General features: G+C 39.8%; 1 protein-coding gene across 2 annotated transcripts in view; it reads left to right on the plus strand.

Moving 5' to 3' along the window:
* The window catches only part of LOC111269148 (sorbitol dehydrogenase), a 56282-nt gene that overhangs the window by 25130 nt on the left and 12403 nt on the right, over positions 1–18749 (plus strand). For both annotated transcript variants that reach the window (XM_022848546.2, XM_022848547.2), the window contains exons 7-8: positions 5268–5333; positions 13767–13942. In XM_022848546.2, coding sequence (XP_022704281.1) covers positions 5268–5333; positions 13767–13942 — 242 coding nt within the window. The remainder of the gene's footprint in view (positions 1–5267; positions 5334–13766; positions 13943–18749) is intronic.

The following is an 18749-nucleotide window of genomic DNA, read 5'->3' on the forward strand; positions in this document are numbered from 1 at the left end:
CGTGCCGACGGTCCATTAAGTCCTTTGAAAAACTCGAAACAGCGGACTATATTCACTGTTATTCCCAGCGAAGATCTCTTTAGCAACAGACGCCCCTGGTCAATCACACTACCATCGCCTACATTTTTATATTGCTGGTCATTATGTGGTAAGTTTTTGGCAACGTTGAACTATTGTGATAGCATGCTGCATTCGTTCGTATTATGTTACAAGTAAATACGTTCATCAAGCTTGTACCGCCTGTACTAGCCAAATCATGTTGGAGCACCATAAGACTATCGTGATTGTTCCCATCATTATTGGGCATTCGTACATGAATGCAGACCTAGCTGAATATAAATAGTGAGTGATCTGTTCGAATAAGTGATGGCGCAGAAAGTTTTTATTGCCAAAATACGTGGATTAAATTTGTTCTACGATCTGGGTGTTGTTATGACGGGACATCGAATATGCCTAAATGTCCTTCCGTGACTAGATAATGCCACACTATCGTAGCGCAGCGATTTACAGCGTACGATCTTCATAACGATCGCGAGAGGAACGTCCTATTACGGAGGATCGTACGTCATAAAGCTGACTAAGGAGCTCTCATATGAAACTCCGTTTACGAAAATCCTCATAGGAAAAGTTCGATTACCCTCTGAACACTTATATAAGGGGAGCGCACAAGTATAACAAGGACTAAAGATATGATTTTAAGTAATTAAATTCTCAACTGTTATGTATACAATTCTGAGGATTGAGGTTTAAAAAGGGTTGAGGAAACTATTAGTTGAAAATTCTACTAGTGGCTCCGTTATTCGAGTAAACTAGTTCGAACAGCAGCGAAAGCTTCTGATCTTGTTCGCTGAAACTCAGTGGACGAACAGGAGTTTTGTGTAAGTGAAGCCTTGCATCCGACGAGAAAATAGTGTTCTCCATACGAAAATACGATGTCGACAGCGAAACGCGATATCAATTACGGAAGTTTAGATAAATAACTTTAGATAAATAATTAAGTTTATCTAATTTGTCGGCAGTACGGACGAAAAACAGCGAATGATTCAAAACACTCGTTGCATACGAGTGTTTTGAATCATTCTTAGTTAATGTCTTGAAGATATGTTCCTTCATGTTTCCACTACTGACGAAAGGGGCCACATGCTCGAGGTTTTTACCAGGGTGAACCCATTATGTACTGGTTCCATGGTACACACTTATGAAAGTTGGCTCGTTGTCAGTAACTGTATTGCAACCTTCTGGTCCAGTCGCTTCTTTATTCGTAGGTCCTCTCCTCGCCTTGCTGAGCTACAGTTTTTTCACTATAAAGAAATTATACTCTGTGACGCAATATTGCAGCCAACCCCTTCCAGCTGCTGACTTGAAATTCCGTGACCTGAATAGTGCCCGAACTTGCAGGGCCCACTCAGGTTTTCTGCCCATATTTCTTCCAATATGAGCTAAAACCTGACAAATCAAACTCGAGCTGACGGTGCCTTTTCCAAGACCAACATCTGCACGTGTTGCGCATTATTCGCTACTCGTAGCGTAAGTGGAGGCGGCTTCTGTGAATTTGTGTGCGATTTCCGCCGCCAGCGATCCTTTTTCTAGGTGCGACAGTCTTTTCAGGTGATCGTACCGTATGCCCCAACAGCAAGTTTTCTTGAGGCTGTCGTCCCAGAGCTGGCACGTGTTAACATATGCAGTGCAAAGGGCATACGATTCCTCGCCCTCCTTCAAGTAGTTTTTCCTAATGCAGACCACTGACTACATATACGGATGGCTAACAGAAGAATACTTGTATGTACATATTTAGCTACCCCTACCAGTAACAGCTGTGTGTTTGCCTATTTTGTGCGATACGACTTAAAAGTGCACCTGGTGCCCGCGAACGAATAGTATATAGGAAAAGTATACAGCGTAAAAGGCACTTCCCCTTTCCCCCTCCCAACTGAAAGAAAGGTAATAATACATCCTTCTCGGATATACTCGGCTCATAATATGGTTGAGATTATATCTTTTAGTCTATTATAATAATCCTAGTGCTCTGGACCCTGATATAAAAGCATGAAGGTGACCTGCAACGTTGACAGTCCTAACAATCTTAGCAAGTCCATAAAAATAGGGTAAACTTTGACTTAATCAGAGATATCGCCGCTCAAAGGTCTTGATTATGACACACAATATCATACTCAATAGTACTGCTTTCAAAGTAATTAGATAACAGTGAAGTGCATGCCTTATAGTCAAGTATTTGATGTATGGTTTTAATTAATCAATCAATGCTTGCCTAGCATTTCGGAAATTATCTACGCAAATAAAGCTTTTTACAGGAAATATCAGCTACACTCAACGACGAATCGAAATATTTAAAGCTAGGAAATTCTCCTTACAAACAACTGGGCCACTGACAGAAGTTAATCCTAAAGTAAAATGGATTCGGTAAATCATAAACTGCCATATTGATAAAGTTAAGTGGAAGTCAGTCACTCTTTGTCACTGAAGATCTTCATTTGTTCGGTGTTTTATTGGCCGTATGTTAGCTAGCTTTCTATATTCGTTGAATTTTTTCTAATCGATTTTATGCCAACCTTCATTTTAATTTTTATGCCATTCAAGCCAGAAGCTTCCCTGAACAGAGATGGCGTAGTTGTCGCTTTATTCAGCCAATAATTTCGATACACGGCGTAGAAACGGCCCTAAGCGTAGCAGTGGTCGCTTGCAGCCCGCTATAGTACTTTTCGAGAAGGCATACGACTTCGCGTTCCCGCTTCATCTTCCCACTTAACACTCCCCAGCAGTAGAAGTTCCGTTACGTGTCCTTAGTTTCGCTTCGTCGCTTTTCTAATCTTCTATCGTACCCGTTGAACTCAAAATCGAGAATTTCCTGTCTTACGTAAACTGTTTGCTTGATAGGCGAATTAATTGTTGCTATAGATACGGCGATATGTTTAGGCTGCTAGGTAACAAATATTTGAAATCAATTATCTAGCGGATAGCCTAGTTCGTTTAACGTGAACCGGCGACAAGCATCACACAGAATAAAACTGAAATATTAATTCTTTCTTAATTATTCGAATTTCCTTCTATATCCGTAATGCTTCACACAAGCGAAAGTAAAGCTTTCTACACTTAGTTTTGTATGGTGCATGATAGCTCCTGAAAGGCAGATTTTCGAAGATAGAGCACTACTGCATTTTAGCGCTCACCGATCTGTGACCCAATGGCATAGAAACATTTCACATAGAAGAATATAACGATACTATAATATGGTGCAAACGAATGGTACAAGTGAATACTTAGCGAGGTGTACACCAGACTGGGAATCGAAGAAAGTGGATATGACTTGATATACATTCTGGTCCAAAAGTCAGCGTCAGGATTCGCGTTGGATCATTGATAACTGGCTCCTCTGTTTCGAAATAATGCCGAGTCAAGTGTATCTATAATCATCACGTTAGTGGCTAAGGTTTCCACAATCATACCATAGCATGTTTAAGATGCTGGTTTACGCTATTCGTTCTTGATGACGTGTCTTCGGTGACTGACTTTGACTAAAGTTAACGCCAAAACGTTATGGTTTTGAACCATTTTACCAAATAGTTTACCTATTTGGGTAATGAGTACTAATGGTCCTGCTTAGATAGTACCGTCTATTAGCGATGTGTGTGCTACAGAGTTCTGAACTCACTTATTCAGTGCCATAGTGAACTTTCATTGATTGTATCAATTTCGTTAAACCCTAAATGGGCTACTCAGAGAAGCGAGCCTACATTGAAATGGATCGGATATTAATATTGTTTACTTTGTAGAAATTTTGGAGGTTCATTCGTAGAAAGTTAACGAAACCTGTTTTGTCAACTGATATTTGTGGACTAGCGGAAATTTAGGAAATATGGACCTCTCGAAATATGGATAATAAACTTTTAAAGATATGAATCTAGAAAATGTGACGGTTGTTAACTTTTAGACATCAAGAAACGTAAATTTACTTTCGCAAAAAAATTAATATAAATTTACATTTATCGGTAATAGATATCTAACATTTATAGCCGATCCAGACAATGATTGATTCCGTACGTATGTCTGAAACGTATGTCTGAAGTGGGTGACAGGAAAACTTGATTATATCAAGTAAATATTGAATAACCAGGAATCTTTCGATTCCTGGGTGCGAACTTCAGTATGAGTTGTGAAAGAAGGACGAATTGTAATCCTTCATGGTAACATCTAGGTGTAGGTACATTTTTACTGAATTTATACAAATGCAGGACAGAATAGGGTATTTTATTAGCTTTGTGCTGGAGTCAAACAAATGCTGACCCCGCCATACAATAGCGTAGTTTCAACGGCAGGTTTTTCTACAGCTTTATGCATAGACTGTACTCTCAAGCCAACCAAGGTTAACAATTTCTCAAGTTCACAAAAAGTACTAAACACTTCTTTCTTCAGAAATACGCGTTTTAGTCGCGCTGATATTTTTTCGTACTCTCGTAGGCTTCAAATGCCTACTGTGATGACCCGATACAGATGGGGCCAAATATTGAGACCAGTGTGTGCCAATGATTAATTTTAGGCGCCTAAAATGGTCCCAAGATGTTTGACGTAGCCCCCTTATAGGTAATCCAATTGAAATGATTCACGCGCGTCCTAACGAGCAATCGCCGAGATTTCTATAACGACGCAGGCTCACCTTTGTTAGGTCCACTCCGTTTAACGAAGATGTCTGATAGGTGAGCGTGCTCTTCACATATAATCAAATATTAGGAGGTTTCACATTAAACTACGATCAACTAAAGTCAGCCAGTGGGAGATACGCTTAGTTGAGTATACGCTTGATAATATATAAAGTGTTAATAATGCCTGACACGCCAAAACGTCTCTAGTACAAGAGCAGTGGAGCGTCATCTTGTCACAATGATTCCGCTCTACGTCAGCTACATGCTTGAGCTCCTGTTCTAGAAGCTTCAACAAGTATAGTCTGGAGTCCGGTACAGGATATCTATATAAATGCGTCTATATATCGTTTCGCTGACGGAAAACACCTATCTAAAAACATCTAAAATAATTCAGTGGAAAATTAGGTAGCCCTCTTAATTGTTCCGCTAGTAATAATGTGATTGTACTAAAATTGTCTAGAATAATATTGTCTAATCTATTTGGGACGTTAGCTAAAATAAAAAACACTTTAATTGATATCTCGTAGTCGTTTAAGGTATCTTGAATGACAAAACTTTGATGATGGTACATAAGAGAACAGTGTTTACTTAATTAAAACTTGTTTCCAGGACCAATTGGCTTACTTAACATGCTTGTTGCCAAGGCGTTCGGGGCTTCTCGGATCGCCGTGATTGGTAAGTAAAAGGATTCGAATAATATTGTACCATTTCTAATTGAGATGAAACCCTCCAAGTAGAAGTTAATAACTTAAAATTATTGTCTAATTTTAAGGTTAGTGCTTACGTTATTGTCTAACGTATAATCGAACGAGAAAAGTTCTGTTGTCTTGCCTCAAGAAGTTTTCCAAGGTGATTATTACTGTTACCATTATATATCAATGGAAGAAATAACTACCTCGTATTACTTGATGCAATAAATAGCGGGTCGAAATATAGTACCCATATTTCTTCTAATGGCTCTAGTATCCTTTTTTCTAAATTGACTTTATCGGCTATACTCATTCTTCAGTAAACGTTACCAAAGCCTTACAACAGCAACGGCTTCAATAGTGAAATATGTATAGCCGGCCATTCAAATGGGCACAGCCATATTTTCTTGTTATACTGCATGCTCTTGGAACAGAATATCTCGTAGGCTACATTGAGCCAAGCAGTTGCATTTGATAAAAGAGTAGCAATTGCTTAATAGTATTTCCATCAATTCAATAAACGGTGTTAGAGCTCTCTGGTGATGAAAAAACTACATTTCTCCGAACAATAACTACTTTTTCTCATGGACTCGTGTCTACGATGCTTAATGTGGGTCAACGCCCGAACATGATCGTTGTTACTCCTGAGAATGGATATGGAAAATCGACCACGGGTACTTGGTTTCACATAAACAAATTGCCTTTTACCAGGGATTGTTTTAGGGTTGAAACCACTTACTCGGGGTATCTTAGGTTATAATCGTATGCATGGCTAACCATTTATCGATATTTAGGGTAAGAGAAATCCCTGATCAAAGGAACGCAGCTATAGTTCCGTATGAGAAAATATACAAGCCATCAACGCAATTGTTCTTACCGTCGAGACAAAATCGTTGAATAAAAACGGAAGCAAAATAACACTGGATGTATATTGATTTGTGACAAAGCTGTGAAGCTCACCTAATCGGTTTCATGTCCGATAATACCATCGTACCCTCTCTTACGGCCTCTTACGGCAAGGCCACAAGGACTAATAAGCCTTATTGTAACGTCAAAATTATGCAATAGTTAGGTGTCCTTGGCATCGTTCCAATACCTTAAGTATTACAGTAAGTAAACAAGCTTTGAATGAGGCATGTTTTTGTACCTGTGAGTCTGTACCTAAATATGGGTTCTCGACTACTTACCGTTAATAACCCTGCAGGCAGACATCCTCTAGTTTCATCGGTTTCGCCGGTAGACGGAGTTAAGCACCGACTATTGTTCGCTTACTGTCGTTTGTGGAATAAGAGGGAAATAGCATTTCTGCAATTTGTGACCCGAGAGTCCAACATGGTTCCAAGAATTTGGGGTGGAAATTTATAGTATAAACAATACAGTTCCTAGCAGTAGTCACATCTAAGGACTGCAAATCTTTAGATGTGACCGCATCAGGATACAAAATAATTATATTTACTATATTTCTATTACTATATCTACAAATGCAATACATAATTGACCTCTTTCTAAAAATCAGGAACTATTGTTTCTCATGACCGATATGTATTATATATATATATATATATATATATGGGTGCTAATGTTAAATTTCGAGTTGGTAAACGCGTTCCGGTCGCTCGTGGGTCAGCATTTTTCTCTGTACCGTACACGTACCAGTATTCTCCGCTAGACGTTGTCTTCTATAATGTCGCGAGCGAATGCTCTGTTCCTACTCATTGTGCAATTATTTGCCGAGCTAAGTTCGATGAGAGAGCAGAAATTTGCCTTCGGCGGTACCCAGACCGAATTGGTGAAGCTTACAACAGAAACAATGCCTGCTTTAGGATAAAACGAATGTGTGAAATATCTTCGTATTTGTGTTCTTCTGCTGAATTTGTTATATCTATATATATATATATAATGTTGGAAGCATCAACAACAACAAACGATATACTAAACTATTAGAATATAACAATAAGACAGCATTTTAGAACCAGGACATAAAAGCCTTCTGCTTGGCATTCAATAGATAATCTTCGCAAAAGGCCTGTTGACTGTTTACAGCACGATAGAAATTTCTATGCAAAACGTGCCAACAGGTTTAGCGCCTAGCTAATAAAAATACTTCTTATTAATTTTCGAGATTCTTCTGTTCTGAAATCTGTTCTTCAGAAACTTTTGTGCCTTTAACAAAAAGATACCTGGAAAAATGTTGGTGTCACTATGAGGTAAATCAACATGAGAATAGACTAGCAAATGATTTGTTATTATGTATACGATTCTTACTGTTTGTATGTGGTGCTTCACTACATGCACTTATTTGGCATGGATGGTCTGCATTAGGACCAGAGTTTTTGCGCTTTGAAATCAATGACCGGTTACAACTTTACGAGGGCAGTGACACAAAAGTATCAAATTGGTGTCAGAATGTCCGATATTTGTTACTGTAAATTCCACATACTTTTCTGGTCCAGAATCAGAGCAAATGTTTATTCTCGCCGACCGCAAACGGGGGTTGCTTTGCTAATTTACCTATTTTAATGATTGTCTTGCTGATTGCTCTCATACTCCAACAATTCACGTTTAGCCAATTTGATATGGATATAGTCGTACGCGCCTGCTAAACGTGAATTGACGAAAACTCATGTTATTGACCCTGTTGTTTATATATATATATATATATATAACATGTACTACATGCTTTTCCTTTGCGTCATTTGGAGTATACGTACAGAGGATTTCTGCCTTACTCTTTGGATAACGCGAACAAGCGATTTTACTAGCTGTAGACCGTAGTGCTGCTCCTTTGTTGCAACGCAAATGTTAGGAGTATCACTTCTTTGCGCGACTTTACATGGCATAGCTTATCAAAAAAGCGCATTATTCTAGGTACGCTATGTATCAATACGAGCGTAATGGTCCCGAGCGGGTCCAAGAAGGTGTACTTGCGACGTTCAGTATAAACTTCTTATAACGGAATTATCAGTGTTTGTCGGTATTGTTAGATCTTGAACAAGCTATATGCACAAATATATATAAAACGATAACTGCCCATGATGAGTAATAACATGCTTGACGAAGGACACGAGTCTTCGTTATCAAAATATACTTTGATACTATCAGGTGGTGGGAAGTACGCACCGCAGTATCTATGCAAACGGCACTTTACATTTTTACGGCTTGCCTGAAACTCGAGGGGTGCTCTTTTATCACATTTACTGGTTACAAGGGTGACTCACTGTTTCGCCGCTACCTGACAATAAGATTGTTTTTCTGAACGTGTAGGCTAACAGCTTCCTCTCACAGAAGCTGTGGATTAATCATAATTATACATGTAGCAATATGGTGCTGGTTCCTTTTAATAAGAGGGTGACAAGGTCGTGAGGGCAGCCACTTATCAGTGGGTTGTCTAATGTCATAAATCTGACATTGCTGTACTGTAACGCAAGGCTGATTTGTAGCAGGCGAAAATACTGGATTTCGTGGAGAAATATTAATCACGTTTTCCATTGAGTCCTTTCATTTTAGGGCGATTTAGCTGGATTCGCGAAGTGTTCACGAAAGCTTCACCAGTAAGCTTCAGTACGTTAGTCATTTGTGTGATTCATGCGTGATGTTATGATGCAGCGTACAGTAGACTAATCTTAAAGCACATACCTAGGTAAGTTTGGCCGATTAGATGGTGTAGATCAGTCGCCAGGGAACAGTTTACTATTGATCAGTGTTGCAACAATATTCCTCAGAAACCTCCAACAGAAAAATAGTAAGTTATGTTTCTTCTCTACCTGCCCTGTGTCTGAAGTGGCCTTTTAGCTAGAATGAGGTGAAAATACATTCACCTCCCTTTAGGGGCCTGCCTACGCATAACAAATGGATTACTATCTGATGAAGTAATTGTCTAATAATGCATACATAGTTACCTCAGTTCTGCCCAACAGGTGGATCTGAAGGATGAAAAGACTATCAGGCTCGGATTACTATGTAACCAGCTTACTTTGTATGCACGTTTATTAAAGCATTTTTCAGGTAGTTGAGGAAAATCGACGGAGTTTTATTTATGATAAGGTTACGTTGATTGTTATGATGATTCTAGATCGTTTAAATTTCGCAGCTCATATCATAAAGTTTCTACTTCTACAAGCATATATATATGAACGCTTTTTGAGAATGCACTTCAGATAGTAACATCGTTCTACTCTGGCCGAACATTGCCGTACTTCACATGCATTAGAGTAGAGCTGTCTAAAATGGTGCTAAAGACGTTTGCTATAGATGCTCTTTACGAATCAAATCGGAATCAGGCTTTTTATTCCGTTAAAGTCTACCGAAAACAACTATCATCCCTTACACCCTAGGAAACTTCAGAAGAGTTTTCTCGACTGTGTCCCATATTGCGAGCGGAGGCTGATCTCATGCTGCTGTCTAAACTACTTGTCACAAGGAACGGGGTCTTGACTGGTTAACGTGTCTAGGAAATGTTAAACGAGTATCTTTTTTCGATTGTCACCATCTTGCGATCAGGCCTTGACGCAGCCAAAGGTCTATATATCCTCGATTGAAAGAGCGTTTAAATTGAAAGAAAATTCTTTTGGGAAATTTCCTGAATGAATATATTTTATATTAAATTATACTGCTGAGTCTATTATAATCCCGGATCACTCGTATCCTAACCGCGTCATTTGGTAACATTTCAATCTCTTACTTTTCCCGTGTTTTTTTTTTTTGCTGAACAAGGATTTTTCTACGAGGTTTCATACGACTGTTTCAATAATTGCGTATCCCTGATAGCCCTTTGTTTCTAAACTACTCTTGAGGGGGTGCAGTGTGAAAAAATAGCGATCTTCATACTTGTTCAAATAGAATACAAAGGGTCAGAATAGCAATTTCGTTTGGAATATGTATAAACCCTAGTTATGCGAGAACTTGGGGTCTCAGTTCGAATTAAATGCATTTGTAAAAAAAAAAAGCCTAATCCTATAGTTGAATCTCAGAGTATTTGTCTAATTTCGAAACTGCGATCGGTTCCCAACTTACACGTGCAACTTTTTATGTTCGGACCAGTCTTAGTTCATAGGAAGACCTAAACGCTTGCATTGATTTACCCATTGATAAGCGTTGCGGGATCATTTTAGCGTTGAGGGAAAGGTAATATTGTCTTCGTTTCAAAATCGGATTAGCTAACGCTTCACGGAAAGGCCAAGACGCAGGCTTCTTCAACTTGTTGAACACACAGATCACAAACCGATGCAAATCAGAGCTTCTCTGTTTTCTCGAACAGAGAAGGGGAGATCAGCGTACATGCCCGCCCCATATAGTTGGGCCAGTTGCGCGAACACAGAATTAAAAGAAAGCAGAACGGGGCACAGTCGAACGGAGACCCTGCAGATGCGTGTAATATGAAAATTAATAGAAATGGACGATGTATATATTCATGTATACAAAGCGCACGATTATCGCATCGCAGATAAGTAGTCAGCCAATTATAGAATCTGTTGGCGCCACGCGAGCGTACAACGACTATGCCCCTGAATGTCGTTTGACAAATCTCTCAGGTACTGTTTCCAAAAAGGCGCGGAACTTGAAAGATGGCTTTCCGTGTTATACGTAGCAGATACTACTGATCGAAACAGAAATTATTTTTACAAATTATAATTGAAGTATCGAAGCTTATGGGCCGCATCGGTTTGGAAGGAACGGACATCTTGGCATGATCTCATGTAATAACAACTGTATTAATAGACTACGATGAACGTTTTCTGCCAGATCTTAATGGCTCTTAGCAGAATACGTTGTTGTTTTGGATGCTATTTGTAGAGGGTACTCAAGAGCAGGCTGACTGTAGGTGTCGGTAGGATGGTAAGCCGTCTCCTTTTATTAATCCTGCCTAAATCTACTCGGCGGCTTAGCTACTCATGGGAATGGTCTGTTCCATGTGTAGCAGGCCTTAGCCAGGTTACATTCGGCCACTCCAAGATTGAGTTTGGCCGTCAACCTAATCAAAACCAAGTAAATGAATTTTAAGAGTGGTCGCGGAGCTGCGGCTTGTGATATTATATCTCTTTGGTTGATCGCTAGTTTACCTAATTAAGGTTGCTGCTCTTGTCTTATGTCCACGGTCTTTCTAGCACACTACAAGAGGACTGAGAGAGGCTTTCGTCCTTTACAGCCTTCTTTGCCGCCGTACGACTTTGCGACTGACAGTTGCACCGGATGCGGCATATAGGGTGAGCACAATCTAGGAGAATCTCATTGTGGAGAAGTTTGAGTAATTGAATCGCTCTAAGGCGTTATTCTTCAAAAGGGCCATGGGATTACATTAAACGATCCGTAGAAATAGACTTATCTGTTGGCGGCAGTCCCGCTGTTCGACCAAAACTTCCTTCGCCTCCATAGTATAGCGATAAGTTCAGCACCCGGGAAAAAACAGGGCAAAATTTTATTTCGAATGCTATGAAACGGGGGCTATGACGGAAGAGACCTCCCCGGACGCAGATTTTCCCAATCTAACAGCTATGCGCTGTGCGGAGAGCGGAGTATGTAGTAGGTTTAGTAAAGCTTGTGATATGTACTCAGCAAACTCAATCGATCGGCAGCCTGGCTCGGTCACGAACAAAAAGCCAATAACCAATGCATCAAATGCTTGCACTCTATCTGTCTAACGATTAGAAGCAGACAAAAAAAAGCATCATTGAGAAGTGGCGCGAAATCGAATCCCTTTCAAACGTAGATAATTTGATTGCGGGGGAAGCGCGTTATATGATTATAGATATTGTAGAAAATCAGATCGCAAATTTGATGTTGTAAACAGTCATTTTAAATCGACTCCCATAGTTATTAATCGATAATTGCGGCGACTATCCCTATTCCTATCTATGCTAAATACGTTTAATTACGTGCAAAAATTTCTTTTTACCAAGAAAAATTCTTTTACCAAGATTTAATACGTCAAATAATACAATTAGTTCTAGTCTAATGGCAACATTCTGGGAGGAGGTAATAATAAATAAAAAACGATATCTCATTAACTGCAATTAGATCTTAGTTAATGGGTTTTTTGTTTTGACAAAATTTTTTTTAAAAAACAAGGTTTTAAACAAATTAACAACGTTGTTAACATGGTTTAAGGTCATCGATTTTTTTACCGTCTTATTATTTTGGGCTGTTTTCTTTGTGATTTATCAAGAGTACGAATCGACGAAGTTCAAGAAGTTCCTGAAGATTTCGAACCTGCGATCTGAAACACCACACCGAAGTAAATGATTACTACACAGTTGCAGAGGGTCATGCTCATGTGGTGGACAAAAGCTGTGGAAAATCCGAATCGATTGTATCATCGAGCAGTACCTGACACGAGCCACCATTTTGTCCTACGTAACGAAGTATTCACGTTATACCTGTTTGTGCTAGCGTTTCTAACGTTCGTAATAGAACGCCAGAGTAAAGGCAGTTTTCAACACGAACACCTTCATCTCATTCGTCAATGAATAGGAACGGAGCCATGAGAAGGAAAAGAAAAGGAGGAAAAAATAACGATACTAACAATTGCACCTTAACTGGTTTAGTGAACCGAAGTGATTTTAGGACGTTTTTCAAAGAAAAATTCTATATAACGTAACGACAAGCTCGAATATACGTACTGATTAAATATGATGATATCGGCTAGCAATGCCGTTGGAATTCTACAGTGCATCCAATTTACGCTGTAGAACTTTATGCGTTCTTGGCAAGGCAGGGTTTGAACTCACCAATGTATAGCAATCAGTAAAAATCGGATATGCCTTGATATTGTGATCGCTAACGCGTCTTTGCAGAATGGATTAAACCCCGCTGTACCTGTCTTTATTTACTCAGCTTCGAACACGAGACGCCCACATTAACAGTTAAGAATCGAGGCTTCCGCTTATTTTCTTTAGTTACAATCGTAGGCGCATTCAGTTTTCAATCACGCCACAGCTGTCTGCTGAAAAATGTTTGATACCACGTATTTTATGGCCATCTAAAGGGTGTATCGTTGTTCCGAATGGATCCTAAGGAGACGTATGTGGTCTGCTCAATTTTTGCTGAGCGAATAAAAGCCGTTACAAAGTCCAGTGGATTTCACGATATGCACTTAGCAATCGAGTAGATAGGAGAAGAGCAACTGGATTAGGCGAAATTGGTCAACGGTCAAAAACGATCGTAGAGTAATAATCGTTCGTTTACACAGAAAATTTTTTTTATAATGCCCTTCGTTTTACTGCCATCGCGAGTAGAAGATTCAGGCGCATGTTTTCTGCCAGAGCTGAAGCCATTGTCGCCAATGGTTTGACAAGAGAATCATTTTAATCGTAGGAAGAAAAGATACTAGGAGACAATGCTATTACCAGAATTCTACGCTTAGATATTTTATAGGAAAGTAATAACTACTTAAAATTCGTTTGGTAAATCTATTGTCTTATAGACATCATGGATGCGAAGCTAGCGTTAGCACGGACCCTCGGAGCAGACGCGGCATTTAATGTTAAGAATCATTCTGATGAAGATATCGTCAAAGATATTCGAGAAGCCCTAGGTGGATATCCTCACGCTACTCTAGAGTGTAGCGGCGCAGAGAGCTGCATTCGACTGGCCATAAAGGTATGCAATAGAACTTAGTAGCTAAGAGCCATATTGTTAGTAGTTAACAATATGGCTGATATTAGAGATCATCCGGTTCCTAAATTAGGCGATACGATGTTAGAATCTTCGCTTCATAAACTTCTGACAGGATGCGCTTTCGCAAGTTTTCATATTGCCCTATTCTATTCGTTAATTTTCTGCTGTGCATAAATTTGATCAGCCGAAGCGTGCGCTCCAGATATTCCGGGTATACACGAACTGATAAAGAATATCAAGTTCTGATACGGAGTATCTCTGTTGAACCTAGTGTCATAAGCGGCCGGAGAGCAGACGATCCATAGAAGTAGTTGGAAACAGCTGATTCTAGTAAACGGTACTTACGGAACTTGCGTGATTAAATGTGCATGGAGTGCATTCTCAAATAACAGGTGGGGCTTGTACCTTACAGCAGTCTGATCTGATTTGCTCTAGGCATCACCGCTGCGTCTGGTAAAATTTTGTTATAAATCGATCTATATATATATAGTGTGGAAGCAACAGATGCATGTAGTCATACGACAAAGCAGCTGGTAACAACAGTAATAACGCGCTAACAATAATAGTTTATCAAAACGGTCTGGAAGACGCTGACAGCCCAACAAAGTCAACCCAAATACTGGCACAAAGACGGCTCTTTCTCCAGAGATACGCTGACCTGCCGCTATGGTGATAATGGATGCATTTTGTGAGAACTAGCCGGGATAGTGCCTACTAATCCTTATAAGAAGTCAAATGGCACGAACGTCCAACGTGAGCCACCGCTAAAATGACACTTACGGTTGTTACGAGACGAGTTTACAACAAATTATAGCAAAAGAGATTCGTGAACTTTTATGCTATGCACGCTGACCGAACAGGGTGAACTGACTGTTAATTTTTCTGATCTCTTTCATTCATGCCGGACATCACATACGTCCTGCACAAGTAATTAGGCGTGTAGGAAGATGTACCTAGCAGTTGGCTTGCACCTAGCAGTTGGCTTGCAACCCCCAAATGTTATAAACAGCTTGGTACATTACTTAATTTACCATTAGCGATTGAAATCGCATTGGTCACCTCAAATGTGATGATCAGAAATTAATTTCGTTTCCTCTTTAATGATAGCAGAAAAATCAAAGGGGAGAAACTTGAAATAAGTTTCTTGAGTGTAAGCGATCTCCCGATAAGCATCATCGTCATCGCCATAATGGGTCGGGTCATTGGCAGTGGTATCCTAGCTTACCTTTAGTTTTTTTTCTTTGGAAGATAAGCAAGAGCAAAAATCTCTTGCACTTATGACAAGGTAACGAACTAGGATGTTTCTAACTAAATAACCGACATTCGTCAGCGATCGGCAAAGAAAATCTTGTTGAAAATGTTAGTTGGGTGAAAAATGTAACATGCTCAATATATAATGCTATAGTTATTTGTAAAACATGTAATCCCATTGACAATGGTACCGAGTTTGTGTCATGTTTTTTTTATTTTTTTTGTTATATACATGTTTCACGTATATATATATATATATTTTGCATTAAGGCACGCCATTCCTACTTCACCGTCGGTTCAGACAAACTTTTGAAACAGTTACGAATAAAAACAAAGATTAGACTGTACAATTCTGGAAAATATCGTGGGACGGTCGAATATAGCTTTTGACCTTTTTAGTGGTATTGACTTAATGCAGATATTTATCTGTAATACGTTGCCTATGCAGACTAATACCGATCTATTGAAGTGCGAAGAAGACATCGGAGAGGAAAGTGCTTGAGTGTACAAGATCCACTTCTTATATAGACCAGCAAAGCATGTTGTGTGCAGAAGGCGCAAAAGAACTGCGGCTTTAGAACAAAATTAAGAATTTCTGCCTTAATGCAATGGGATGTCGTCGTGCTCCTCTGACACTTCCCTTCTCTCTCGTTCCTTTTGGCGCATTTCAACCTTTAGAGTGCCAAAGCTACTGTGAACATTGCGTGCCCTGAGACTAGGCCGCCTGTAATACAGTATATACGTGTATAAAAACGTATGTTTTGTATTATGGACATCCTAAAGAAGGTATCCCTAATTCACTGCGCTCTCTCACATGTTATACTCGTTGTATGCAGCATTCCTATAGGTTGGGCTCGTTTCGTCGAAGCAATGAAGGTAACGATTGTTGCTATACTACGAAAGAAAGGACACTGGTGTCCACTGCCCTTTGGTGTCCTCTCAGAAATCTGCCGAATACCATTTCAGTAGCGAATGACGTTTTCTGCTTCGACGGTAATATTAGAAGAGGGTGGAACAGACACGCGCATCGGTGCGCCCATAGGCCCTTGACGCTGTAGCTACTAATTACACGACGGATCTATACCATCTAGTTGTATTGCTGGTTCGATATAACTTCGTCTATGATTACATTAGTGCAAAAGATATTGATATTGCACTAATGTAAAAGGAACAGACCACACGCACAATACAAATTCTTTCCTATTATTTTGCGATAAATACCGGTATGATGACCCAAAATGAAGAACGACAGAATTGTCCAGTACGCGTGGTACCGTGTGACTACACCGGAGCACGTTGACAAGGACGGAGAGCCAGGGGTCGTTGTCACGCCTCGTCGACGATGCACACCGTGACTTCATTAAAAATATATAAAACAATTATATCCATACTCACTTTCAACTAGGAAAAACGGTGCCAACATCAAAATGCTGAGAAGCAATCGCGCATACCGAAGCATAGCTGAAGAACGATTATACAGCTCAGGTACCACCTGAAAGCTTGATAAATTGCTGTTGGAATATACGGATGTCCTTGCAGTGACGTTGAGCATTCAATAACGGGAGGTTACTTACACAGGAACGTGGCGGCGAACTACGTACACTCAAGCGTTGGTCGTAGGGCATCCATATACTGATCCTTTGTGCTTTTGTAGACACAGTCTATCGTAGGGTGATTCTAACCATGAACCTGGCTCATTCCAGGAAAATGGGGCCGTAAAAGACAAAATACGTACGTACGCCATCACCGAAGTAGCGTTTACGTCCCTAACAAATGGGATAGTAACTTCATCTCATTTACGACTGCATATAACACAGTCCCAGTTGAAGTGGATTTATCCGCATCTTCCCCAAGTAACAATGTCATTTCGAACAAGCAAATCGTTTGTGCAGTTCGCTACTTCATAGTTAGCTAATCATAATAGTAATAATGCGGCAGGTTTGTGAGGCATTATTACACTTCTTAGTTTTGACCTCAAAGTTTCGGACAATAGAAAAAAACGTAACTCTTCGGCGGTTACTGGACGAATCTAGATAGGGAACTATCAAGAGCTACAAGTTCGGCGGCACATTCAATTTATTCCTATTCTCTATATTGATGAGCTATGCGCGTAACGAATATCTATGTACATAAAAGGCAGGGTGCAGATTGTGGGTGTTACGTGATGCATTGCAAGCTCATACGTTCTAATAGAACATTACACAATAATAGTTTGAATCGGCTTAAGAGCTTCGATCGAGAGTCCGAGTGTCGGACACGGAAGTCAGACTTATTTCTGATGACTTCTTAGAAAGCAGAGGCCAACATTTTTTAAAATTCAATACCATAACAAACAACGAAGGATTTCAGTCGAACGTAACGACAGTGAAAGTAGGACCATTTTCGTATGATAGGTTTGCACGGATAAATTAGATTTATAGAAGATGACGTTCTATGTATTTATAGGACAAGCAAAGAAGTCGAAAGACTTGTAGCATAATCTTTCAAGAGATTATGCTACATGAGAGAGAGGAGAAAATCACAGGAAGTCTTTAGCTGTATTCGAATAGCTTGTGTAGTCATACTTATCAATTTATTCCGGCTTATAATAACGGCAGTATTTATAAATGGTAACCGGTAAAAATAATTACTGATGTACGACTGCTGTGTTTTGGGCAAGCATTAGGTTTTTGCTAGCCAGAATTAGGGGTGACGACGGTAGCCCCGTTGTGCGTTCCTGACCAAAAAGATCTGTATCGGTCCCATTTCCGCTCCAGGGGTAATGACCCCATCCGCCTCTGAGACACGTTCTCACAATAATTACGGTCCGCCGAGACTGTTGCGGTAGCCCTGGCTAACAAGAGTTGGTTGAACGCGCCCCTAAATCTACATTCGGTTCGTCTATAGACTCGCGTATAGACATGCAGGAGGCAAGAGGTGCTATAGACAGTTATGCAATCACTGATAGCAAGACCGTCTAATCGTTGGAAAAAAGCACAGACATAGATTCACAGTGTGATCGACCACATCAACGTCCCGATAACGTTAACCAGCGGAAATTTTACATAAGCCAAAACGCAAACTCGTCCACTAGGTTCGTCAATGTTCCCGTAATATCAAACTTCAAGCGCCTTTTGTAGAGCCATTTTTACAAATACTGCATACTGGCAATATAATCGTGTACGGGAGACGTAAAAACGACTTTTTAGTTAAATCATTGATTCGATCAAGCATTTGTGGTACAATGAATACATAACTTTGCGTTCTAGGTCGGTAAGTCAGATGCACCAAACGGACATCCTATAATGCCTACTTCTATTATTATTATTACTATTATCACATTATTTTCTGTTACATAAAATAATGTGACCATTTTTGGGTTAAAAAAATGTCGATTGTGCCTTGAACATCTCTTCATGCTGGTAAAACGTTTTCTTTTTTTTCGGCAATGGGTTCATTTGGGTGTCAGGAGGAACTTATCCAGTTATTCGCACTAAAGTGCCATGCGGTTGGTCCTCACAAATGAAGCGTATAACATTACTAAATGATTTCAATTGCT

Source organism: Varroa jacobsoni, unplaced genomic scaffold, assembly GCF_002532875.2.
Source record: "Varroa jacobsoni isolate VJ856 unplaced genomic scaffold, vjacob_1.0 scaffold_1358, whole genome shotgun sequence".
NCBI classification, from domain to species: Eukaryota; Metazoa; Arthropoda; class Arachnida; order Mesostigmata; family Varroidae; genus Varroa; species Varroa jacobsoni.